Source organism: Notothenia rossii, assembly GCF_949606895.1.
Source record: "Notothenia rossii genome assembly, chromosome: 6".
NCBI classification, from domain to species: domain Eukaryota; kingdom Metazoa; phylum Chordata; class Actinopteri; order Perciformes; family Nototheniidae; genus Notothenia; species Notothenia rossii.
Window position 1 is genome coordinate 12,346,950 of NC_136909.1, and position 27,801 is coordinate 12,374,750.

Here is a 27,801-nt window from a genome sequence, read left to right on the forward strand (position 1 = left end):
TAAGTCCCAGGTTCCTCTCTGCTAGAGATTGGATGATGGAAACCAACCGAATGAGCACCTCTCTCCACCTCTTCTTCTCTGCCTCCAGGAGGTACAACTCTGTTTTGTCTATTGTCTTCCCTTTTCTAAGACGGAGCTCTAGTTCCTTCCAAGTCAACACACTTTTCACATGATCTGGGCTGTTGTCGTGTAGCTTCAGTAATGCGCCAATATTCACCCAGTCCTGTTGTCCCTCTGTTATGAGCTTTAATGATTTCTTGGAAAACAACTTGCAGCAAAAGCAGTAGACTGAATCATTGTTCTTGGAGTATATTAAAGTCCTTATCTTACATTAAAAACTTTTTTTGGCAGTTGATTTCTGGGGGGTGTATGCAACAGATAGTCAATGTATGTTTCTTTATTTCATACTGAATAATATGTAAAAAAAGGAAAAATATTAGGTTCAATAAAAAAACTTTGCTTCTGGAATCAGGCCATTTCGTGACGTCACGTGTGGTTCCCGGCTGCCGCTGTCTGGCTCCCTGCTGCCGTCCGGATCGACAGCCAATGCGCGCAGCCAGCGAGAGTTCAGTTTACAACTTAGATTAGGATATATAAATGATAAACAAATTTCAAATTGATGGTTCACTCACCCTGGACAGTGTTAGTTTTTTCACAGCTTTATCGGACCTGTGTTTCTTTTGTAGGGGTTCCGCCAAGGAGTCTGACATCACTTGTGTTTCACCCTGTTTACTATCGGACAGCGTTGTCTCCCGTTGGCCGCGAAATATCGACGATGCCTGGGGCTCAGCCTCGGAACGCGAGGAAGTCATTGGGGTTGAATCACCTGTCCTAATTGATGGAATTGCACCCTTTCTTATGTCCAACTGTTTTTTGAAACCCATCTTCCATTGTTGGTAGCCTTCAAAATCATCAGGGACAACAAAATGTGCCCCACAAATAACGCTGGTTTCACTGGCGCACTGCCAATTTTTTCTTGTGTTCCGCACAAATCGCTCCCATTTCTCCCGTAAAACCTTCTCTTTCGGGAACAAATGAACGGTAAAACCATCCCGATTGGTGTTGCTACACCCGCCAACGACACACCTCTTCACCATGATCCGGAAAAAACAAGACAAACTCGGAGATAAACACTGATACACAAAGTTGACATGCGGCTATACCAGCAATGCTACACTGTGTGATGCTGGGACGGGCTGAACTCACCAGGATTCGCGGAACCACACGTGACGTCACGACACAGCACCAAGCAGCGGCAAGTTTGAATCCAGACTTTTCTGGATACCTCTGAATTTGACCCATTTTCCCGATATTAACAAGTGATTTACAGCAAATAGGAAACGATATTCGATCTATATCACGTGTTACTGGAATAAGACCCAACAAGTTAATGCATTTTGAAACAGTTCTATGATCTTTCAGCTACAGTAAATTACGCAAGATAAGGACTTTAACCAGCTTCGCTTAACTTTCTCACCATTTACAAGTGTTCTAAACATGTAATGATAATGAAAGCTTCTGTTGTTTGGTGTTTTCGGGAATACAAAATCTCTGTCCACCTGTACTGGCCCCCTAATCACCAGATCTGTACGTACGTGATCGTTAAGTACTGATGGCCACCCAGTTGGATCCATTGGTGAACCAGAGAGAAAAGGAGTAGAAGTTACAGAGGTAGGTGTAGTAGGCGTAATGGTACTGCTCTCAACTTCAATGGGTACAGAAATACCTATAGGGAAATTAATTTTAAAAAATAAGTTTTTGTTACTTGACATGTTTACAAGTTGATGTTCCTGGCAATGAACAACACAGATGAATGATTGAACACAATAGTAATAATAATATTCATAATAATAATAATAATAATAATAAAAATAATAATAACACCATGATTGATTGGACATATAGTGCTTTGCTTTTCTTGACAAACAAAGTTAAGGTCTCTTTGATGTAGGCCTAAACTTACCAGCATTGTCAGAGGTGGTTTCTTCAGTGATGGAAGTTGATGGAACTGCTATGGAATAAAGAAGTATATCATTGTTTAATATATGACTATAGGACTGTCTCTAGATCAGCTGTCTTTTCACCACTATGGCGCTGCTTTTGAGATAGCTCCAAAGTGCTGATCCAGAATCAGTCCTTAAAAACAGGTATCATCAAACTCCTGCCCCATGCATGACAGATATTTATTATAAGCAATGAACAGCGAGCTTGCTCAATAGAACTTCGACAAATGGCAATTGTAGCTAGCTCTATGGGCTTAATCTATACACTTAACACATCATTTACCAGCATTGTCTGAGGCGGTTTCTTGGATGACATCGGAGTCACTGGTGCCAACAGCTGACCTTGTGGTTTCACATTCACCAACAGCAGCGGTGGAGGTTGATTGACCTGCTATGGAATAAAGAAATATATGATTCGTAATGTAATGACTTAATATTCCAAATTCAGAAAGCTCTCACTTTGGGCCCATTTGAACTCACCAACAGTGTCCTCAGTGGACGTTGTGGTGTGTGCTGGCACCTGCTGTGGGCTTCCAAAGTACTTCAGAAGTGCTCCTGAGGAGAGTATGTTACAGAGTTAAGCTTTATGGAAACAGACTTGAAATGGAACATCAAATGGAACATACTAGCTTTATATAGCTAATTCAATATTCAGCCAATGAATACTTGCATTTACATGAACTTAGAACCCACACAATGATGTTTGGATAGTTCGATAGATAGATAGATAGATAGATAGATAGATAGATAGATAGATAGATAGATAGATAGATAGATAGATAGATAGATAGATAGTACTTTATTAATCCCAGGGGAAATTGGTTTACTTGGTCAAAATATGAAACAAGCACATATACCTAGCTAACATTAGCTACGAGTGTGACTTGCTGCCTGAGCTAAACTTTTCTAAAGTAAATTAATCAGTAACGTTAATAGCATCGCATTATTCTACAGAAAGGCTGAGATAATAATGATAACTTGGCTAGTTAGCTAGCTGTAACGTTAGCTAGAAAGTAAGTAGTAGTAGTAAGTAAGTTAGAATACTCCCAAATCCAAGTTATCCAACTATTGTTAGTGGGACACAGGACAGGAGACAGAGCCATAATATGAAGTTACATACCTTTATTGTCTTGCCTTTTTTCTTCATTAAGTTTTCTATTTTTTCGTTTTTGATCACCAGAGGCGTATGTCCTTTTTTTGCCAGACATCATGCAAACTGAAGGCACCACAGTTGAGCGCTCAGCTTTGCCTGCCTGCTCGCTCAAGTTGTCACAGCGTTACAAATGTGCCACAAAACCAACCAATCGGAGAACTCGAGAAGGTCAATTCTGATTGGCTGGTCGTCTCCAATCATATCTTCTATCTGAGATAGATGAGAGTAACACCTACGCCACGACGATTGTTTTTGTACTCCAAATATTAAGCAAAATATGTCACATTATATAATGACTGTTACAGAGTCATCATTTTGAGAAAAAGGCCTTCAAAGTTTCCTCTTCTCCGCTAATTGATTATTAGCGGAGCGAATTATCAAAATAGTACGGAGGGAAGATATTTTCGTTTGGATTACTGGTCTGGGGGAAGCCCGCGAGTGTGTGTGTGTGTGTGTGTGTGTGTGTGTGTGTGTGTGTGTGTGTGTGTGTGTGTGTGTGTGTGTGTGTGTGTGTGTGTGTGTGTGTGTGTGTGTGTGTGTGTGTGTGTGTGTGTGTGTGTGTGTGTGTGTGTGTGTGTGTGTGTGTGTGTGTGTGTGTGTGTGTGTGTGTTTGTGTATTTTTGCATTTGTGTGTATTGTGGGAAAACACTCGAGAAACACCGGCTGTTGTTATGCCTGCTGTGACGTCAAGTTACTCCGTTCTCCGCTTTTAATTATGCCGTTACAAGCTTCAAAGTTGTATTTATCATCTGAATTTGCCGAAACAAGTTTAATATTCTGAAAGCCAATACTTTGTTTATTTGAAATCAGATGAAAACAAACTGTAACGGACCCTGCCGTGTTATCTATGATTACTATACACCTTACATTCATCATTTCAGCGGAGGGAGGGGAAGCGGCGCTGCGGAACAGCAGAGTGGCGAGTGAGAGCTGTCATCCTCCCTTTACAAGCTTCAAATGCCTGTAGCTAATGAGATTGAATCAGTGTTCGAATTACCCATTTGCTTTCGGGGGAGCCCTATTTATTTATTTTATTGCTAATCATATAGGCAGACCTGAAAGATCTATATGTTTCCTGCATTAGGTCAACATTGATCGCCAATAGCTTGTTTGGTAGGACATCTTTTTTTCTCCTCTCCGAAATCTCGATCGCTTTTTCGTTTGCCTTGCCCTTATGGTGATTATAAATCTTTTTCCGCAGGTTATTCTTTTAATCACTGCTGACTTTTCCCTGAATCCTTTCTTGTGAAAGGTGCACTCCGGTGGATTTTCTGCGAGCGACAGAGAGATCAATATACTTTTTGCCTCTTTGCAAATCTCATATCCACATTCATCAGAAAAGATGGAGTGAGTGGAATGAAAAGCCATTGATAGCTTTCATTCCACTCACTCCATCTTTTCTGTGTCCAGTTAAAAGGCAGGTCATGGGCATCGTCAGGTTTGCTAGTGCAGGTGGCGCCGGCGGCTGTGGCCGTTGTTGAAGCCTCTTCAGGCTCCGCATCGGCAAGCCTCTCCCTCGGTGTGGAGCTGTCAAACGCGACCCTAACGCCGCTTACAGCCGGCTAGCTAAAAGTTGTTCCGTTCACGTTGTCATTTTTAGAATCCTTCGCTTCTTTGCTTGTGAATCCAAAAGCTGCGAGGCTTGGCTGATTTCGTTTTGCCATATTTTTTATGAACATTTCAAATACGCCGCCGGCATCGCCGCCGTAACCATAGCAACGTAAGTAGCGTAAAGAATGCAGCGCCGCCACGTACAGATGGCAACACCCAGAAATATTCACAAATATAAAACAAATATTCAGAAACTGTAATGAACAATGACTATTATTTATTTCAAGAACTTTTATTTACAGAAACTCAACATTTCTAATCTGTGTGACACAAATATGCAGCTCCCCCTATTTATCTCAAAGTCGGCCTTCAGGGGAGCTCCCTCCCTCTTCGGGGGAGCCAAGCTCCCCCTTGGCTCCCCCCCATTTCGAACACTGGATTGAATATAACAATCAAAAATAACAAAATATACACAGCTAGATCAGATCGCGTTTTAGATGCGACTTTAGAGTAGAGCAACGGTGTACTGAGATAAAAAAAAAAAAAGGGCCCTACGCGGCCGCGGGGCCCTAAGCGGCCGCTTATGTCGCTTAATGGGTTGGGCCGGCCCTGGTTTAAGGTTTAAATGCTATTTTATTTTTGAAAAAAAACGGAAGTTCTTGCACAATCTTAATACAAAGCTTTTATTCTGAAAATCCTTCATGACGACATCCGGGACTACCGTCCATTAGTATCATTAAAGTGGCTATTGACGCCGTTAACATGTATTACATATAAAGTTATGAAAGAGATAAGGAGGAGAAAAGGCATGTGGAAGTAAGCAATGAATGTAAAATGTCGAAATCCTCTGTTTAACGCAATATCGGACACAGAAGACCGAGGGGGAATTCCCACGTCACCACAGCCCCCAGAGAGGAGGAAGAACAGCCAGCAAGCGGGAAAGACTAAGGTGTGGAGAGACTCTTCTGCTCGGCCGGCACTACGAGAGGGAGCTTTTCTCTCTCTCTCTCTGAACCATCTTCTGCTTGTAACATTACCGCACCATTTGAATTAAAGTACCCATTTGAACCTTCTCAGAGACTCCATTGGTCTCTTTATTTTAAAGCTTCTCTCCTGGACGCGAGAATAACGAACAAAGCTATCAGATTATCCATCCATCTTCTCCCGCTTATCCGCGGTCGGGTCGCGGAGGTAGCAGTTCCAGCAGAGAGCCCCAAACTTTATTTTCCCTGGCCACATCAACCAGCTCTGACTGGGGGATCCCAAGGCGCTCCCAGGCCAGCGAAGAGATATAATCCCTCCCCCTGATCTTAGGTCTACCCCTCGGTCTCTTCCCAGCTGGACGTGCCTGGAACACCTCCCTAGGGAGGCGCCCAGGTAGCATCCTAACTAGGTGCCCGAACCACCTCAACTGGCTCCTTTTGACGCGAAGGAGGAGCGGTTCAACTCCGAGTCCCTCCCGGATGACCGAACTTCTCACCTTATCCCTAAGAGAGACACCAGCCACCCTGCGGAGAAAACCCATCTCGGCCGCTTGTACCCGCGATCTCGTTCTTTCGGTCATGACTAGGGATGGGTACCGAGAACCGGTACTAAGTCAATACCGGTACCTGATTGGACGGTATCGGTATACCGTTAAGCCGCTGGACAAACGGTGCTGCTATCGGTATATCTGTTAGGTCTACTTCCTTAATTTAACTTTAAACCACTCTGGTTGGTTGGGAATCCTCATCCCGTGTGACGTATCCGGTTTGAGACCCCTCTGATTGGCCACTGTAAATGCCACTCCTCATCTATCTCAACAGCGCTCTTATTATTGTTGTGAGACTCCCGCAGGCATGGCGGACAGAGCGAAGCGATCCAAGGTCTGGGTGCACTTTAAAACAAATGTATTGGCGATAGTGCAAGGTGCAATCTATGTACTCAATTAGTTGCTTGTAAAGGGAGTGACACAAGCAACTTAATGAAGCATTTGCAACCGAGACACTCATTGAATCTAAAACGGTGCAGCGATACTGCTAGTGCTAATAGTGCTAGCGGGCTTCAGCCGCGCCGTGTGTAATTGTGACCTGAGCGAAGGCTCGCAGGCAGGTTAGCTGCTGTGCACGGGTAATATGTTTTGTTTACCTGGTTGCAATCTTGCAGACACATCGCCTTGTCTTTTTTTAGTTTATTAACACCAAATTATTGAAAAGTATCGATAAGAGTATCGAAAAATGCCGATACCGATAAGCAGTACCGGCACCGGTATCGATAAAATCCTAACGATACCCATCCCTAGTCATGACCCATCCTTCATGACCATAGGTGAGGGGAGGAACGAAAATGGCGCGGTAGACAGAGAGCTTTGCCTTCTGGCTCAGCTCCCTTTTCGTCACAACGGTGCGGTAAAGCGACTGCAGTACCGCTCCCGCTGCTCCGATTCTCCGACCCATCTCACGCTCCATTGTTCCCTCACTCGAGAACAAGACCCCGAGATACTTGAACTCCTTCACTTGGGGTAAGAACTCATTCCCTACTTGGAGTGGACAGTCCATCGATTTCCTGCTGAGAACCATGGCCTCAGATTTGGAGGTGCTGATCCTCATCCCAGCCGCTTCACACTCGGTTGCGAACCGATCCAGTGAGTGCTGAAGGTCGCAGACCGATGAAGCCATCAGAACCACATCATCTGCAAAAAGCAGTGGTGCAATCCTTAGTCCACCGAACTGCAGACCCCCTTCCCCACGACTACGCCTCGAAATCCGATCCATGTATATTACAAACAGGATTGGTGAAAAAGCGCAGCCCTAGCGGAGGCCAACCCTCACCGGAAATGGGTCCGACTTACTGCCGAGGACCTGGACACAGCTCTCGCTTTGGGAGTACAGAGATTGGATGGCCCTGAGTAGAAACCCCCTCACCCCATACTCCTGCAGCACCTCCCAAAGTGACTCCCTGGGAACCCGATCATACGCCTTCTCCAAGTCTACAAAACACATGTAGACTGGATAAGCGTACTCCCAGGCCCCCTCCAGGATCCTTGCGAGAGTAAAAAGCTGATCCGTCGTTCCACGACCAGGACGAAATCTGCATTGTTCCTCCTCAATCTGAGGTTCGACAATCGGCCTGACCCTCCTTTCGAGTACCTTAGAGTAAACTTTCCCGGGGAGGCTGAGTACTGTGATGCCTCTATAATTGGAACACACCCTCTGGACCTATCCGAAAGTGCTGTTCGACGCTCGGCGTAACCCTCGGCGCACACTCAAACATCCAATCACAGAGCTTGAGGACTCATCAAAGGGTTTGTCAAACATAGCGGAGAGAATACTTACTTCCGGGTATAAAATTCTCTAAAGCAACTACTATGAGCTGCTCCGACCCTCGGTCCTGACGGACTCCAAAAGAATACAAAAAGAATTAGAAAATAATACAAAATTAGAAGGAAAAAATGATGAAACAATACAGATTTCAGTTTTCTGAGCCCCTACCCTCCCCCTAACTGACGGCAACAAAAATCCGACATTATTCAATTAAAATAAAGAAGTAAACACAATAAGTGTGGCTTGATTTTGAGTAAGAAAAAGGTTGATAAACGCTGTGAGAATGGATCTGCGGAGAGCATTTCGCCGCGATCCCAGCTCCTCTATTACCAACGTTCAGAGAGCTCTATGCAAGTCAATGGGACGCCCTGCCCGTTGAAAACTGACGCTCAAGGGGTACCCTGTGCGTAATAGGATGACGGGGAGGGGCCCTGACCGACCGTCAACATGTGACGGGTTGGGAGTGAGAACGTGTTGCGCTGACCTGAAGGTAAAGATAATGAATGACATGGAAAGACTTCCCCTTGTTGTGTTTCCATCCTTTCTTTATCCAAATGTAATCACTTGTGTTTTGAATTAGTAAAATATACAGTTAGGGGACAAATCAACACAAAAACACTGGAAAGCAAAACATGTAGACACATCCTTAAAAACATTCTTTACTTTTAGTTTATTGCTAACAGTTGAAATTCAACTGGAAGTTAATCTGAATGTCACTCACTTTCAGAGTCTGAACCTGTGATTAACGGTGCATCAGACTGGATGTATGTGGACACACCTAGCCTCAACAAACTGCAATCAGCCAACCAAACCAAAGTGACTTCCTATCGCACACAGTAAAGATAGTGACACAGTGACACAGTGACACACACACACACACACGCACACACGCATACACACACGCACACACACACACACACACACACACACACACACACACACACACACACACACACACACACACACACACACACACACACACACACACACACACACACACACACACACACGCGAGTCGTTGCGGAGTTGCACTTGTTGTCTTGTTTTTACATACCGTAATTTTCGGACTATAAGGCGCACCTGAATATAAGCCGCAGCAGCTAAATTGAATGATGTGTACATATATAAGCCGCACTGGACTATAAACCGCAGGTGTTTTAATGTTTAATTACCATATGTAAGGGTTCGTGCACAGAAGGGATTGTCGGGAAAGAGATGGCTGTTTGAGGAAGCTCCCATTTATTAACATTTCAACAAACAAGTTGCATATTTGCATAACGTATTCAAGTGTTAGCATTTAGTGCAATAGTAGCTACAGAACATGCACTGTGCTGTGTAAACTGTACTGTCTCACATAGCGTTTCAGACACACAAACTTTTCAACTTTCAAACTTAAACGGTGCGCTCCCAGCGCACGTACCGGCAGTGATCTACAGCAGTGGTTTTCAACCAGTGGTACGGGGACAAACTGTCTCGCTCTCGTAATGTCTGTCTGTCTTGCTCTCGTTCTGTCTCTCGTACCACTCTCGGTTCCACTTTTACTTTTGCGCGCTACCTGTCTCACTCTTTTCCGGCCTCCAGCTTTTCCTACTGGAGCCCGCCGCAGCCCGCCGCTTAAAGGTGGGGGGCGCGGACCGGCCATTGTGCCCATAGAGTTAAAGGTGGTGGATTGTAACCTGTAAAATCCATAGATTTAGGAGGTTCCCTAGTGGCCGTTAGCTGTAAAAATCCATAGATTAGCCGCACCGTTATATAAACCGCAGCGTCGAAAAATGGGAAAAAAGGTGCGGCTTATAGTCCGAAAATTACGGTAATTTGTTGAATTCAGAAACCCAAGACATGATGAATGAAGAACATTTTAAAATATTGGAAATAAAAGAAGATGATTATTAACAAAAGGTATATTAAAGTATATAAATAAATGAGGTGATGATATTTCTGTTTCCTTTAGAAGTTATGCTGTGATTCTGATCTGGGAAACATTAAAGACATTCACAGCCAGTCTGCAGATTTGGTCTCTTTATTGAAATAGTAAACAGTAGTCAGTATACATGTTAACAATATAAAGAATGAATCATATTTTTTATTATGTAAATATAAAGAATCAGATACTTCACAGAAACAAACGATTATGATTTCTGAGTAACGCAGCGTCCACACGGCGGCCTGCGTTGAAGCTTGCCAGTGAGCTTGTCTGAAACTCGACCAACAACCAATCACATGAATCTCCCGCCCTGGACAAGCACACAGTTTGATTGGCTAGAGCTTGTACTGGCATATGATTTGATTGGCTGACGCTTCCGCCGAAGCTTCAAAAGTTGAACATTGCTCAACTTTTGAAGCGAGGAACGCCAGCAAAGCGAAGCAACGCTCCCACAATGCAGTTCGGCAAAGCGTGACTTCACCCCATTCAAAGTGAATGGGCAGAAGCATTGAAGCTTCAACGCACGCTGCCATGTGGACGGGCCGTAAAAGAAAGATCAGATATGATGCTGAACTTGATTAAAACAAATGTTGTCATGTTTACTTGTTGATAATAGCACTTTTACATTAAATGATCTTTTAAGTGTTAATAAATGTAAATATGTGATATCAGATACTAAGTTGATCAAAACAAAGTAGTAACAGATTTTGAGCAAAGGAAATTACATATCATACTCGAATAGGAAAGAAAAACAACCTGAAGGATAACCTACATGTTGACATTTAGACTGAAATAACTTTCAAACATAAAAAATGCAAAAAAAAATATTCACAAAAACAAAATCTAATAGATTAACTTTCTGGAAAACAATCACATATCATCCTTAACTTGATTCAAACTTGTTGTCATGTTTACATGTTGACATGCTGAATATGAACTAAATTATCCTTTTACTGATTTAAACATGTTAAAATGTGGCATTTGATGCAGCCCAAAACAAAATGTAACATAATACATTTTGAGTCAACATAATAACACAAACATAAAAATGTAAATATTTGGAGTTATATACGTATTGGAATAGCACTCAATAAGGTAAAAAGAAAATGCATGTATGATCTACATGTTGACATTTAGATTGAATTATATTTTAAACATTGAATATGTAAATATTTGTAACTGATGTTAATATGTATTCACAGAAACTAAATAAGAATATATTCTAACTCTCTGGGAAACGGTCACATATCAAACTTAACTTGATTACGGCTTTCTGTCATGTTTACATAATGACTGTACCACCACTAAAACAATGATTCATTAACTGATTTAAAAATCTAAATCTGTGGCTTTTGATGCAGCTCAGAAATGAAAAGACAAAATTCTAAATGTGTCAATAAAAATGTAAATAATAAGAGCCAGATACTTATTTGAAATAAAAATAAAGACATGGTCCAATCTTCATGTTGACATGAAGAATGAATGATATTTTAAAACATTGAAATTGTTAATATTTTTATGACAAAAACAGAGAAAAATATAAAAGCAAATATTTTTGCATCAATTACTTTAAGGAAATAAAAACACTCAATCAAATCGAATTTGATTAATTGATACTACAATAACAACCAAAGAAGTAGGATGCAAAGTCTGTTAATCAAACTGAAACGTTTACAAATTCCTTGTAAGTTGTTGAGGGGAAAATATATGGTAAATCTTGCCATCTCACAAACAGCATGTTACTTTGTGTGCTTCTCTTCATATGAATCAAGTGTAATCTAAATATCCATGAGAGGATGATGACTGTAATGAGGAGGACGTGACCCTCTGTGAGCACAGAGCTTGTAGTTTCTCATTTGATAGAAAATGACTCTTTGAGGCTTGCCTTTGCTTCACCTTTTGTGATTTCTTTCCAACCTGGAGGAATATCAGCAGGCTTTGCATCGTATGCTGTTGCAAACTCATCATTGAACTTTGCCATTACATATTTCCAGTAGCCTGATGCCTGGAGGCTTGCATCTGGTGAGATTTTCCAGTCCGGATAAATTTCTCTGTAAGACTTGTAAGGATGCCATTCATCATTTGAAGCACTGCAGCGAAAACGTGCACTGTCACTGTTCACAGAGGAAGAACATATGTCAATCATAAGTTTTTGTGTCTTGTCCCATCTAGATCGACCCAGACCCTGTGGACGATGAAGTAAAGCGAAGTGCTCCTCGTGGGCTCTTCCTCCTGCATCACAGGGCGCTTTGCAGAACGGACACTGTTTACCACATCCAATCAGTGTGTTGGAAAGTTCGTTCAGAGGATTCACCTGAAGATTCTGTAGTTTAGTTTGGATGTCTGTTTCCTTAAACTTCTCTCTAAGAGCTTGTGCCATCTCCTTCACACACTCCGTGAGCCTTTGAGCAAACTGTTCCTGGTTGGCATTGTTCAGGATCATGAATTTACCAAGAGCATCCTGGGAAATTACCAGTTTGTCACCAAGCTCCTGACAGACAACGTCAACAAATGACTTTAAGTTGCCACACTTTTCTGTTTGAGCTTTCTGGATAGCATTATTTATGCTGTTGACACATGAGTGGAGATGTTGTTCCTCGAACATCGTAGAGCCATTTGAGAAGCGTTCCACTATTTTGTTGAGTATCCAATTCTTTACATAATTCTCATATGAGCAAATACAGCTCAGGTACTTTTGAAAGTCATCCTCTGAGAGCAGATCCAGTAAAACTGAATACTGGAAGGACATTCTTGTGCTGAACTGCTCACTTGTCCTCATTTCACCAATGATATCAGGACCCAGGTAACGGTTGACAAAGTCTTCGACTGCAGGCTTCAAGCATCGGTCTGTGAATTCATCTGCTTTCTTCTGGCACTGGTCTACCTGATGGAACACATCTTTGAAATTAGAACTAAATGTTTCTTTGTTTTCGTTCAGACGTCTGTAGGGATCATTCTCATGTATGAAATCTTCATGCATTTTCTGAAACCTTCTGGCTGCGTTTCCACAGATGTGCAGTTTCAGAGAGACTTGAAAAGTGATGTCAACTTCCTGATTGTTTTGCAGCTTCTCATCAATCATGTTTAGAATCTCCTCAATGTAGGTTTCATGGTAATTACTCTTTCTTTGCATTTTGTGAGTCATCATCTCTGAGCAAACTGTAATGATGCTGTCAGCAGTTTGTTGTACAGCCTTTGTGTGACTTTGAGCACTGAGTAGGTCTTTAAATCGCTTGACAATTCCTTCAGCTGTATATTTAAAAGGCAACCGTCCACACTCTTTCAGGGTTTTGTTACTCAACAAATCATTCGCATGACCTCCCTTTTGTCTTAGATTTGTTCTCAGTTGGTGAGACACACTGGTGAAAATGTCCTCCACTTTCAATTCTGAACAGGACAGGTTAGTCACTGTTATAGTCCACATCTTGTCAAATTCTTTGTCCAGCTCTTCCCCTTTCATCTTGATGTTTTTCTTCCTACATTCTTCAATCAAAGCACACACTTTGTTCTCCAATTCCTTTGTGTGGTTCTCCTTGATTCTATCAAGTTCTGTCTTCCCCTTTCTGATGTCAGCTGCTGCTTTGAGTTGATTAAACACAGAGCTTTCCATTTCTCTTCGAAGGCTCATTGCACTGTTTGCAAACTCCTGTCTGTATCCTTCAACAAGATCGACATGACTCTCTGTTTCCTTGAAGTACTGTTCCAGATTTCCAAGAAGCTTTGTCTCCCATTTAGACAGCTCTATCAAAGCTTCACTTCTCAATAGCATAAGAAGTTCTCTCATATCAGATTTGTTGGATTTATCAGCAGGTGTACCGAAGTTGGAGATTCTTGTTTCAGCTTGTGTAACCCATGTGTACATTTCTTTTTTGAATTCCCATTCCCATTTGTTGAATTCTGTGCACAGCCTCATGTATGCATCAGCCACGAGACTGTTTCTGAAACTGAAGAGGAAGTTTTCATGTTTTACTGCAGTCCACAGGCTCTGCATCCACTCAGTAAAGTCCAAGATATTATTAGCTGATGATCCACAACTTCCCAAAATGTGGATTATGTTCTTCTTGAGCTCATAAACAGTCTCGCTGTAGCCTGCATTGACTGGTGCCATCGGTGGGTTTCCATTCCAGAGCCCAGGAATGTACCAGCTTCCAGTGTCTGGACTGTACTCCATCACATCAGTGAAGCTCGAGTACATTTCTTTCTTTTCCATTTTGGCTGCTGCCTGGGTCATCTCGTTTAAGTGTTGCAGGAGCAGTTTCCTGTCTTGCATGTTCTTGTCATGGGCTGAAACATCGGACACATTCTGGTGAACAAACTGACATTTGGGCTTTTTGCCTAACTCTTTCATCCTGAGGAAAGCGTGTACAACTATCTGTAGGATGTCCTTCATTTCTGTTGAATTCTCCATTGCAATATTGATGATGGTGATATCACTCAGCCCCACAACGAGTGTTGCAAGCTCATTGTCGTGCTCGTGGCTATTGTCCAGTTGTGCAAGCTCTGGTGACTTTAAGCCCTCAGTGTCAATGATCACCATGAAGTCACAGTTGAGGTCTTTTCTGATATCTTCATTGATTTGAATCAGCAACATAAAGGCACCTCGAGTGCATCGACCACTGCTGACTGCAAACTGCACTCCAAACATGGTGTTGAGGAGAGTGGACTTTCCTGTGCTCTGAACTCCAAGAACTGTGACTACCAGGATCTTGTTCTTAGGAGACACCAAGTCATTAAGCTGAGAGAGAACGTCAGTCACCCATCTGAGAGGTATGTTGGATGCTTCTCCATCTACAAGCTCAAGTGGAAATCCAGCAAGCATTAATTCTGCACATAGCTTGGGGAGATGCTGTAGTTGTTGACGTGCTGGGTCTGTTTCAGGAAGGGAAAGGGAAGCTTCATAGATCTGGCCCATTTCACGGAAGAAGTGTTCAGTCCCTAATGAGCTGTTGGAAAGTTGTTCCTCAATCTCCTTGATCTCCTTTTTGTTCTCAGAGTTTCTGTATTTTTCTTTGTACTGCTTCCTGAGGTCAAAGAGTTTTTCCCGAGACACGTTATCGAGGTTCATTCGCATCCATTTCAGGAAATAGCACCTCTCTATCCCTGGGCTTGATATTGCATTGATGAAACATGTCATTGCCTTCGACATGTCCTTAGAGTTCTGTTCTTTCCGAAGTTCTTTTTTCTTTAGATGAAGTCTGCTTTTGTACTCTTCTATATTTTCAGACCCAACTTTCCGAAGTCGCAATTCTTCCTTCTCTAAGCGAGTGAGGTCCTTCCATATTTCTCCTTGCAAGGGAAGCTGAGCTTCTTTGTATTTAAGAAGGTCTTGAATTTCTGCTGTGATGGCATCTGCGTTTTTCTTCGCTGTCTGGCAGTCTGGAGAGTCTTCATCAACAGAGATTCCCAGTTTATGGGCAATGTCAGCCATCTTCTCAATTCCCCTCTTCACCTTTGTGTTTTCAAATGCATTGCTGACTTTTTCGCGCAAATCTTTGACAAAGTTTGCATCATTTATGTGCTTATCTTTCAAAAGGATGTTGCTCTTGGTTAAGCTCAACTTGGCTGCTACGTTTTTCAGAGCATCTAATTTGAAATCTTTGCTTTGACGGTTGCCCACCAAGAAGATCTGTGCCTTGTGTTGTTGGTTGGTTAGCAGCTCACACTCAGAGTCCAAAGCGTCAAAGAACACAAAAACTGCTGCAGATGTCTGACACAAGAAAGAAAATTGTGTTTGAGATGAAGCAATGTCCCCACGAAGGTTAGCTACAGCAACTGGCTCGCTGAAGACGTCCATGTTTTTGTTCCCACAAGGAAGGTACCAAGCCATTTCAACCAACCCATTGGATATTTTCCTTGGACTGTCACCACCCTCCATGTTACGGTGAACAAAGGTGTCATGGTACTGCTGAGAGTTGCTCAGAAGCTTATTGAGGATCTCTGACTTGGACAAGGAGCACTCACCCAGTCTCACAAAAGATATCATTGGAAGTTCAGAGACAACAATTCTCTCTTCAATAAATCCCTTGGATTCTAAAAGGGACCGAGGTCTGTACTTTTTAATAATGTCTCTCATGGCCCAAAGCATGAGTGTGCACTGCTTTGTGTCACAGTTGGGAAGCAACAGAGGCACGGAAAACTGACACATGGACATTTTGAGGGCCATTTCCTGCTGTACAAAACCATCAGAGCACAGGAAGAGAGCAGTGATTATGTCAAGGGGATTCAGTGTTTCACCTGAATGTGTTTTTCGGTCTAAGTCATCAAGACCATCTGTGTGATCCTCACAGTTGGACTCGTGTGCAGGTGTATATTTCACATTCCTAGCTGTCACATTAACCATCATTAGTTTCTTCAGAAAATACCATGGAAGATCCGAATTACATTTGGCAGGTTCATCTGTAAAGGTCTTCTGGTCAATCCTCAGAAGTGTGCTTAGGGACAGCTTCTCTCTGTAGTGGTGATCCAACCCCAGTTCCTCCAAAAACTTCTCTAGCTGCTTCTCTGTAGAAAATAAAAACAAGACATATAAAAGCCTTAATTGATTATTAAACATTCATACGCTTGGATCAACATTTATAACATTCCATACATAACATTCCAACATAACATTCCTTTCCTATAGTTTATTAAACTACAACTATGATGGGCAGTCAATTATTAAACAGCTCGTCTAATAGATGGATCCAGATCCTTCAACCACACTAGAATCAAATTAAGAGATATACAAATCTATTTGGCAGATTGCAATGGAATTGTCAGTGAAATGATTTGAAAGAAGGGATTGAGACATAATTTGCATCAAATTACAGCAGGTTTATAAAAATGCAATACACTGTTTGACATTGGCAGTGATAGGTGAACATTGAAAGAAACTATCGTTCATGTCCGTCATGATCGATCATATCCAAGATATATATTATGCATGGTTTAAGGCAGGGGAGCCCAACCAGTCGATCGATCGCGGGGAGATTCCCAGTCGATCGCAAGATGTGTCTAAAAATAGAACAACAATATTCCGTTTTATCGTTAATGTCCTATAACATAATCTTCCTGTGACAGAATAATGCACTTGAACGCATCAAAGCTTTGTGATTGGCATGTGTCGGGGCGTGGATGCTGGGCAGTGGGCACTAGTTAGCTGACATTGTCCGTGTCAACCATGGATGTATAATAAGGACTGGATACAGCGTGGGAGGCGGGGCCTCAATCATTCCTATGAGAGTTGCTCATTCAACAGTTACAACCTTGACTTTACATCAGAAAGAACAAACATTAAAGAAGTGACTAACTGCATCAGTTAGGGTTAAAAAACATGTATTCAGCTAAAACATATACATTGCTGCAGTTATTATCCAGTGGAAAGCCCTTACCTACTGGCCTAGTTAAATCAAAGTGGTTACTTTTTTTTGGCTGGGCAGTGTAGTTTTACATCTTATTTGACTTTCTCAGGACTTGAAACTGTTTTTTGGGGGCAAACCCCCTCAAAGAAGAAAGATGTTATACACAAGGTCATCATCTTAACAGTTTATTATGCTCATCGAGTCATCCGTGAGCAGAGCATCAAGTTGGCATGCCTATTACAGCTGAATGTGGCGATTACCATCTTGTTCAGCAAAACGCCTCACAAACTGATTAAGATCCAAAGCTCTAATGCGTTTTGATTCAATGCTGAGTGCAGCCAAACAAGACAGTCTCTTCTCTGTCATTGTAGGCCGCAAATACCTCATTCCTTCTGTCTACTTGGATCCGAAATGCTTCTCGTTTTGCGCTGTCCCCCCATTCAAATGAAATCGCCACCAATCATATGTCCACACTCGCGCCAGGGCCGGAGGAAGGGTTACAAGACTCGGGTCTTGTGCTGCATTCACTTGCACTCGGACATTAGAGATTTTCTCTCATAAATGTCCGATAAGCCACAACTTTTCTTTCAAAACAAAGTTGCCAACTGGGGTGGCAACTAGGGTGGCAAGGCATTTTTCTGAGGTGGCAGCTGCCACCCCGTGCCACCCCGTAGAACCGCCACTGACTGGTAGATCTCGGCAGACTGGCAACTTTAAAAGTAGCTCTTGGTTAAAAAAAGGTTGGGCACCCCTGGTTTAAGGAAACATCCACTTGAAAAGGAAAACATATACACTTGTTTGCAATTTCACTGTGCAATAGCAGTGTTTCCCCTATATACAAATAGTGGCGGGGCAGCGCCGCTGCTGAAATATGCGCGCTGCTAATAGGGGGCGCCGGTCAGGTACCCAAACTTTTTAATTAAAATAATAATAAGTGGCGACCCTTTTTCATTTTTGATTGTTTGTTATGTGGATTTGTAGTATTGTGTTACTGTATGGTCAATAAAGGTGTATTTTTGCTAAATCTTGAGACATTGCCACTGTATATAGTGGCAGGGCTGATTTTTTGCATAGGCGGTTGCCTAGGGCGCCAGAACTGGGGGGCGCTGCGCTGGTAGCTCTGGGAGGGGAAAAAAACATTTTTGACCGTTGGTGCTCATCCTAATTTTCGGCCTTGATGTAACAACATTCATAATTAAGTAAATGTAACACCATTTTCATCCCGGTTACACTTTTCATTTGCCCTGTATGATGGGCGCTGTAAGTGATGAAAGTGGGGGATGTTGGCTTATCAGGCCCGCAGCTCACAGCCAAAGTGCGAGCATGGACGCGAGAGAGCGAGCGAGGGAGAGAGAGAGAGGGCGCACCGGTACCGGCGCTGTTGTTATTAGAATCTGGTGCTAGCTGCGCTAACGGATATAAGAAGTAGATGTTTCTACAACCAGGGTGGAGGAGAGCTCTCCTGTCAGACTGAGAGGAAAATATCGTTTAAAGTTGGAGAGATACAAAAATATGCATGAATAAATAAATGTTAACTAGGTCAAATAAGATATGAATGAACAACAGAAATAAAACAAGTTACATTTATTTGTTATTGGCTATGGTAGGTTATTGGTTATGTTCATATACTTATTTGATTATTAAAATGTAAACCGATCTTTTTCATATGCGTGTTTTAGAGTTGTACCCCCTAGATGAGGTCTCTAGTAATTGTGTGCTCAAAGTGCACCAGATCGAAGCATTTTACTTTCAAATGTTCAAAAAATCTCTTCCCGGGGGGGCATACCCCCGGACCCCCCTAGAGGATGTGACGTCCACCCCCCAATTCACACATGTTCATACACAATACTGAATACATTTCAAGTAATTTTGACGTATATTACCTATGTCCATAAGTTTCTGTTTTTGTAGTGTATTTGTCTTTAGTAGAGATTTTTCATTTATTCTTTAGATATAAAATCTCGCCTAGGGCAGCAAATTGGCTAGAACCGGCCCTGGTACTAGGCCACAAGAGCCTTTCTTGTGCTGGCAGACACATAGAAACAAATTGGCGGGGCGCACTTCGCACGCGCACACACTAAAAATGTTTCACATTATGCTGGGCCCACCTGCCTTAGTACCGCTGCTATGACTCGACTCCATCCTAGGGGAAACACTAAATAGTCCTTTTATGTAAAAGCATATTTTTTTCTAAATCTCCCAGCATTTAATTGTTATAAGGTCTCAATACTTTAATATATATATATATATATAAAATATAATATTTGTTTGCCATGTATTGGTTGCCTTTTTTACATGCTATGCCACTTTTGCTGTAACACTGTACATTTCCCCGCAGGGGGACTAATAAAGGAATTCTGATTTTGATTCTGATAAGTACGCATACAGAAAATGTGTGAGCCAGATTAGCAATAAGCGTCATATGTGCTATACTGGCAGTAATATATCTATGACAGCTTCATTAACATGAAGAAAGGCTGTTGCTGAGAAAGTTGCTCTATGCACTGCTGCTTTACAACAGATACATTTGCTTGAAAAACAAGAAGCTAACCTTGAAGCAATAAAAACAAATCTTAGAGCGGTAATGAAAAAGCTTGAGCTTCAAACTGATAAAATACCAACCAGGGAAGCCCTGGAGTATGGTTGAGGATAATAATATATTTGCTGTGGTGGAGCAATACTGTACTGGTCAACCAGATGAAAATGCTGATGTTCATAATGAAGAGGAACAAGAAAAAAAACAAAGCCGAACTCCAGCCAAGTCAGACAAAGTCACAATCAAATAGCAAAGAAAGAGTGACTCGATTTAAGTAATGCAGCACCAAAGGAGCAACGCTTAACATTACATCCATCCAGAGAAATACCCTTTAAAGAATATAAATTTGATTTCCTTCCATTTATTGAGATGTTTGTCCAAGCTAAAGACTTGGTGAGAAGGTTTCAATAAATGAATTCTAAAAAGGACTAGAAAGCCAAGAGATTGCTCGAAGAGAACTATGGAAATGAACTATTTTGCAGCAGCTTGTTTGGAGAAAGGTCAAATTGGAATGCCATTAACAGTGAAGATAGAACAGCACTGCTCAATTACACTATTTTTCTTTGAGGATATTTTAACTCAATGAAAAATATTGATAGATTCCTTTAAACTCAGGGAAAAGTGTAGAACTGCAAATTCATAGATTCAAACAAAATGAAAAATGCAATGTTTCTAGTTTTGGTTGATTTAATCAAAATACATGCACTGAAGGTTTTAAAGAAAGTAGTTTTGCAACAGTGAGTGCAGGTGCACGCGTAGAAATGCAAAAGAGCTAAACATGTCAGATTTCCAAAAGACATGTTACGCCAAAGCAACCACCATACATGTATGTCAGAGTCAATTACTTTGGCCAACTTGACAACACTTGATGATGAAAGCCCTTCAACAGTTATGTTTGTGTAAAAATTATCAACAGCCGACACACATAACTAAAGTGCCAAATGTTCCAAATGACTTTGAACCTCTATCCCTCGACCACTTGCTCCAGCTCAAGGTCAAACCAATGTTACCACCAGGTTAAATCCATCTGCAATATTCAGAACCAAAAAGACCGTTGGCAGCAAGTGAAATGCATAACGGAGTTCTGGAACAGATGGATCTACGACTTTGCAAGAAAGACCAGAATGGAATTGCATTCAAAGAAACCGTATACCTGGACATACATGTATTGATCATAAACTCAAATGCACTTAATTGATCCTGGTTGATGGCAAAAGTTCAGGAGACACCTCCCAGATCAAGAGGTCTGATTCTTTTCATGACAGGAACAAACATGCTGGAAAGAACAGTAAGCTAAGTTTTCTCTGTGGTGCCAGTCTCAGATGTTTCAGTCAGTAAAATGTTTTGTTTTGTTTTGCCTCTTTTGTTTTTATAGTAAACCGTGCAATAATTATTATATTTGACTGACCTTTGTGGGAAGATGGTACAGGCTTGCTTATTGTTTTATTAGCTTTCTCTTGCAGAGTTTCACCCTCACTGCACCACGTTGCATTGTTACTCTCCATTTCACCAGCTGGTGGGTCCGAAGGCAGAGACTCTGACTTACTTCTGACCTGATCGGCTTTATTGTGCACAGGATTGCTGGACTCTGTGGGGGGGAAAACAAAAGTTTTCACTAAAACTTACAAAATAAATGTTCAAATCAATGTTTGTCAGCATTTGAAAGTGCTGTTTGACTGCCAAGTAAAGGTCACAAAAAAGCCATATACAATTATCCAAACCATCCAGAAACAGATGGTATTGATTTGTTTTACATATTTACACGTGAACAGAGATAACTAGGTGGCAATTTCATTATACCTAATACTTTGAAACTGTTGTCATACAGGGATTTGTATTGTTTTTTTAAAACCTAGTCATTCTCATCTTTATTACCTGACTGGCAAAAAAGTTGCTTTCTTACAACAGGATCCTTCCTGCCCCTGGGCTGATAGTCATCTGGACTAATAGACTCAAGGAGGGCTTGTTGTCTCGTTGAACTTAACAAAGTTTGTTCCACTGAACAATATGGGCACTGCAGCTACCAGCGCTTCATCCTGTACCTCACCCACTGAAACCGAGGAATTGTGAAGGCAGTTCCGATTGCCTGACGTCATTAAGACCATTAAGTAATGTGTTGAATACCATGACTATAATTATATATTCTCAAAGAGAACTTTGAACTCTGTGTCAGCAAGCATAGTGCAAAGATCTAACAAGGTCCCTTACGGACAACTGGCCAATCTATGGTCCGGGCTAGTTTGTGCAATCTAAAGGGCCAGTGTCCCATGGTCAGGAGGATCGCTAGGTTCACCAAGGACTCATACAAAAGAATAACTTGAAATGCCAGCTAGCTTTAACTACACAAAAATGGGCAATCAGCTTTCTGTCTTCTGCAAGGAAATCTTTCTTGTTTTCAAGGAACATTTCTGCAGTGATGTCGTCTGCAACTTTCTTGGCAGTCTCACACTGTGAAGGGTCTTTTTCAGAGGTTTTTTTTGTGCAGAAAGACCCAATGTATCTACCACTTTTTCAAAAAAAACAGCAATGGAATAACATTTAAGAAGCTAAATACCTGGCGATACATTTATTGATCGTAAGCTGAAATGCACCTCATGGATCATGTTTAATGGCGACAGATTTGGAGACACCACCCAGATCAAGAGGTCTGATTATTTTTATGACAGAAACAAACATGCTGGAAAGACCAGCAGGCTAAGTTAGCTCTGGTGCCAGTTTCAGAATAAGGAAAATTAAATGAACAACCCTCTGTCACAATTAGAATATAGATTTCAAAGGCTGAACCTTTTGTATCCGGCTCCTTTTTTGTTTTGTTAACTTTTATTAAAGATTCCCATTACAATAAGGGGCTTTTTGTTGGCCAGTTTTTAGTTTTGTGCAAAATGTCAAAATAATATTTTCACTGAGTGGCGACCTCTTTATTCAATGAAAAATAAAGACTACAATTCCCTAGCACAAGCTTATTGAGATACACATATATTATGGGCTGATGTGGCAGAGTTCTAAACCGCTTCATTATTTAACGTTATCATCTACCATTAAGAAAACAATGTTTCAGTTAGTACATTTTTTGTTTTGTTTTGCCTCTTTTGTTTTTATAGTAAACCATTCAATAACGATTATATTTGACTGACCTTTGGGGGCAGATGGTGCAGTTGGCTTTCTTAATGTTCCATCAGCTTTCTCTTGCAGAGTTCTAACCTCACTGCACCATGTTGCATTGTTACTATCCACTTCACCAGTTGGTGGGTCCGAACGCAGAGACTCTGACTTGCCTCTGACCTGATCGACTTTATTCTGCACAGGAGTGCTGGGCTCTGTGGGGAAAAACAGAAAGCTTTCAGTAAAAGTAAAAAAAGGAATGTTCCATGAATGTTTGTCAGCATTTTAAAGTGCTGTTTGACTGATAAGGAAAGGCAAAAAAAAAAGCCATATATAACTATCCAAAAGATCCAGAAACAGGTGGCATTGATTACATTTTTCAGATTTACCTGTGAAGAGAAATAGCGAGGTTGCTTTGATTTGATTTCCATTGTCTGCAATCCTTGTGAATCTGATGGTACACTCAGTCCCATGAATCAATGCCTTAACCTTAAACTCTCTCCCTCTTACAGTTGTGGAGTCTATTTGTATATAACATTACAAGATTCTTATTATTACATTATTTGCTTATTGTGCTCATTGTATGTGCTGTGACTTAGGAATAAATGGACCCAATCACCCCCCCCCCCCCCCCCCCAAGTTTTGATGGGGTGGACAGGAACAAAGGGGAAAGTTACATGAGAAAGTGTTTAGCTTGCAATATTGAAAGTAGCTAGGGTGAGTGCAGAGACTGAGAGAACACAAAGAGGTAGTCAGAACAGCAAATCGAACCGGCCTTCACTTTGTATGGGAGCCATGCTCCCCCGCAAAGCTAGGAAGCAACATTATGGTTTCCCACTATATCTGAAGAAACGTTAGAGAAAACAAATTAGTATGATGGTGCCAGAGTAGGGAGGGACCTCTACAGGCCGGCCGAATGCTGATTGGAGGATCGTGTTGCCAAGAGACTCTATCTGAGTCTGCGCACCTACCAAAGAGAACCAAGTCTAAACCGCGGTATCTCTTCAGCTAGTCTTGACCAATCATAAATGTACGGTCAACGCCCTGTGTAATAAAAGGTATTGTCGCACGAGGGTCGAGGCTCTTGACGGATTTGGTGGTTACAGATTACAGCTTAGCTGCCTGTGATTCCCAAAGACGTGATGAATCCTTGGCCAAGTAATATATATATTTTGCTCTCTTTACAATAAATAGTCAAACTTAGAAGTTGTCTGTCTTTTCTGGAATTCTGAACCCAATACAGTGCAGACGCTTTTCTGCTTGCTCTTGCCTCTTGTCAAGGAGTGAACTCTGAGGCATGAACTCAATTGTACGACTCAAAACTCAGACTCCGATAGTGTTTCAAAATAAAGACTTTACTGGGATTTGCACAGTAATGAAAACAAGGAAAAAAAACACTCTTTCGAGGAAAAATAGAACAGTGATCAATAACATAGATCCGTGAGAAGTCCGTGAGGTAAGCAGGAACGTAGGTCATAGAGAGACAACGAACTGACAATGAACAGGAGGGCGCTAACACCATATATACACAGGTAAAGGGGACACAGGCGGAAACAATCAGGGAGGGGAAAATAATCAAGGACGCAGGAGACAGAAGGGGGCGGGGAGCGTGGAGGCCTGAAATGAGAGGGAGAATTAATTAAGGGAATAAACATAAAGCACAGGACAAAAGGACATGACAAAACTAACATAAAGAATAAACTTTCAATATAAGTTTCTTAGACATGACACCTCTGCTTACTTTTTATTGCGGATTTTCTATTTTTCTTTTCTGAAAACTTCGAGCAGCGGCTCCTGGACATTCACTTATCACTGGGACAGTTATTCTTCGCAAATAGACGGAGGATTTCAGCCATATTTCAATATTTTTACAACGACCTCAGTCTTACAGTAGCGTGGCTATTTAGCTTAAGCTAGTAGGCAGCAAAATGCTTCCGTTCTCTACAGATGACTTCCACAAACTTCTACAGAAGATGGCCGTACTGGAAATGAAAATGCAACGGTTGGAAGTTAACATGGAAGTGAATGGACTATGTCGTGGGAATGACACCACTTTACCAGTTTGCAAAAGAATGGACAAAGGCATGCTAACTCACAGCTAGTTAGCAGCTACAAGGATTCCAAGGAACAGGAAGGCTGTGTACCCATACCTGCCAATCCTACCGATGTGGGTGGTAGTCTACCGCTTTTGACATGTTTCTACCGCCTACCGACTTAGCTGGCTTTCCCTACCGATTTTCAATCTTCCCAAACTATGACAAATAAAATAGACACTACATAGACCACTGGACTCGACTTTTGGCGGACACCGTTTGCAGCGTGTCTGTGATCGCATCATACAAACAGTCCTCTGTGTTTCTGAAAGAGAAACAACGTGCAGACCGGGGGTAACGCTGCCTTTCCTCTGCACCCCCGGGGCTGATGGGTAATCAGTCCCAAATGAGTTTAAACTTTAAGGGAACAGAGACGAGGCATTTGAGTCCTCAGGATTTTCCCGTTAATATCAGTGTCTCGAAAACACATGTTGGCGACTGAAAGACATCCAGTGTTTGCTCTTTTCCTGAAACATCCTTCACCTACAGTGTCCGACTCTCAACTGAAAGAGGACCACAAACACACACAAAATATAATACAATTTTGAGATTTGGGGATATTTATCTCCCATTCTTTCACTTTTTCTGACATTTTCAACACCAAACATGTCGTTAATGTCTCTGTTTAGTGAACTACAGCAATCTGAAAGCCTGTACATTATTTATATCACACTTTATCAGTAGAAAAATGCAGGAAATTACTTTTTTAATGCAGTATTTTCAGATTTATGGCGCAACACAAAGATATTTCGCTCTGTGCAAACCTTTGATTCTAATATGTCAACAACATGAAAGAAGAATATGAACCTGGCTTTATCCAATGTTCACACAAGAGTTCTACATCCTGACAAATCCTTCATCTACACTGTCTCAACTGAAAGAGGACCAGAAACACACTAAAAATATAATAAAATGTGGAGACTTTGGGATATTTATCTCCCATTCTTTTACTTTTGCGGGCATTTTAAAGACCAGACATGTCGTTGATTTGTCACTGTTTACCAAACTACCACTTTTTCTGAAAATTGCATAAAATGATGCAATATGTTAAATACATGGTTTATACATGTGATTACTGGGGTTCCATTTCTTCCGATTACCTAATTTGGGCGTCCACATTTGCTGCGTGCAAACCTACCTCTTTTGGATTTGGAAAGGTTGGCATGTATGTGTACCGGGTAATAAATATACAAGTGGTAGTCCTCCCTGGAAATGTCTGGGTGCAAGGCCTAAGAGTAAATCATTTCTGTGGGATTTGGGAGAAAGAATAACAGGCAGAGCCCAGCGCTCTGAAATCTGTGATGCTGCATTGTTATCACCCAGGAAGAGCGTCTCTTCAACCCCTCTTCATAATAGGAAACAGCCGTGGACAGCTGCTAAAGGGAGAACTACAAACAATACTCCTAAACCACCAAGTGTGCCAATCCAGAACAGAAACGCTAAACTGACACAGAACCGGAGATCTCTTTCTGATGACCTGGATAACCTGTCCTCTTCACACAGCAGGGTAAGGACCAATAGCTCCAAAAGTAAAAGGCTAGAGGGAAAGCTAACAACTGGGCCTGAAACTCTGATTGTGGGTGATTCTGCTGTAAGATATGTAAAAAGCCTGTGTAGTAAGAACAACACCAAATTACTCTGTTTTCCCAAGGATATGGTCTCTGACTTGGCTGAGAAGATCCAGCATATTGGGGCTGAACATCCGACTGTGAAGAATGTGGTACTGCATATTGGAACAAATGATGTAGTGAAACAACAGTCAGAAGTGCTGAAAAAAGACTTTAAATGTCTGTTGGAAGCCGTCAGCTCTCTAAATGCGGAGGTGTTCATCAGTGTTCCTCTACCGCCAGTCAGAAGAGGAGTGAAGAGATTCAGCAAATTGTTTGGACTGAACACCTGGCTTTCAACTGCCTGTACTGACCATTCTATCAATTTTATTGACAATTTTAACTTTTTCTGGGACTGCAGACATCTTTTTAAGGCAGATGGAGTTTGCCTGAACAAATCAGGAGTAAAATTGTTTATCTCTAACATATTCAACTGCCTGCGTCATCAAATCTGTTTCCTCTGCCAAGGACAAGCAACAAGAGGAATCAAAACAAGAGAAAGACACAACACATCGTGCAGAAAACCTTGAAGAAGTATCACTGCACCCGCCTGGGGAATGTTTTGATTATGGGAGACCTATGACACAAATGGAGGAGTGTCCACCGCCATTCACCCCCCCTGTCAACGCCTTTGAGGATACTCTTCCTTCACACCCGAGCTCTCTCTACTCTCTGCTCACCCTTTCACCCTTGCCCACCCCCCTGGAGTTTGATGAGCAGATGAAGGAGATAAAGAGGGTTGGCACCAAGTCCTTCCTAGAGTTCAATGACCGCAGCATGAAGGCGATACGCAGGGTTGGTAGCATGTCCTTTACCCCCGCCCCTCCTCAACGACGCCCACCACAATCACTGAAGCATAGATGCACCCCCATCACCATGCCTACCACAATCATCCGGACCAAAACGTCCGCCCCCCCCTTCAAGACAGCATCTGCTGTCTCCGAAGCCTGATAAGAATGTGTGTGTACAAAACGCAAACTCTAGCAGATATGGGCTGGGTCCAGGCTCAAGGGCGTATGGCACTCTCAACTCTTTCCAGGACATGCCGGGGCCCTGCCTGCCTGTAGCTTTGCAGATATCTGTGCTGATAGGTAATAGATTAAGAGCGGTGAATCAGCTTAGAAACAGGAAACGCTCAAAGGTTTGTGTGAGTTTATCAAATTTAGAAGTGATTCCATGTCAGCCACAGC

At 41.9% G+C, this 27,801-nt stretch overlaps 2 protein-coding genes and 1 long non-coding RNA gene across 3 annotated transcripts in view; 1 reads left to right on the forward strand and 2 right to left on the reverse strand.

The window, feature by feature from the left end:
• The window catches only part of LOC307042949 (peroxisomal membrane protein 2-like), a gene marked incomplete at its 5' end in the record, with an annotated part of 114,739 nt that overhangs the window by 14,860 nt on the left and 72,078 nt on the right, over nt 1-27,801 (forward strand). The gene's annotated exons all lie outside the window — the stretch shown is intronic.
• LOC307042379 lies at nt 1,459-3,497 on the reverse strand. The gene is made up of 3 exons (XR_013809090.1): nt 2,287-3,497; nt 1,964-2,011; nt 1,459-1,726 (listed from the first exon to the last, which is right to left on the reverse strand). It is a non-coding gene; the product is annotated as an uncharacterized lncRNA (long non-coding RNA).
• The window catches only part of LOC307042338 (up-regulator of cell proliferation-like), a 28,941-nt gene continuing 11,153 nt past the window's right edge, over nt 10,014-27,801 (reverse strand). The window contains exons 2-4 of the mRNA XM_079686170.1: nt 22,944-23,126; nt 21,218-21,397; nt 10,014-16,434 (exon numbers count right to left, since the gene is read on the reverse strand). Coding sequence (XP_079542296.1) covers nt 11,786-16,434; nt 21,218-21,314 — 4,746 coding nt within the window. The 5' untranslated portion in view covers nt 21,315-21,397; nt 22,944-23,126 and the 3' untranslated portion in view covers nt 10,014-11,785. The remainder of the gene's footprint in view (nt 16,435-21,217; nt 21,398-22,943; nt 23,127-27,801) is intronic.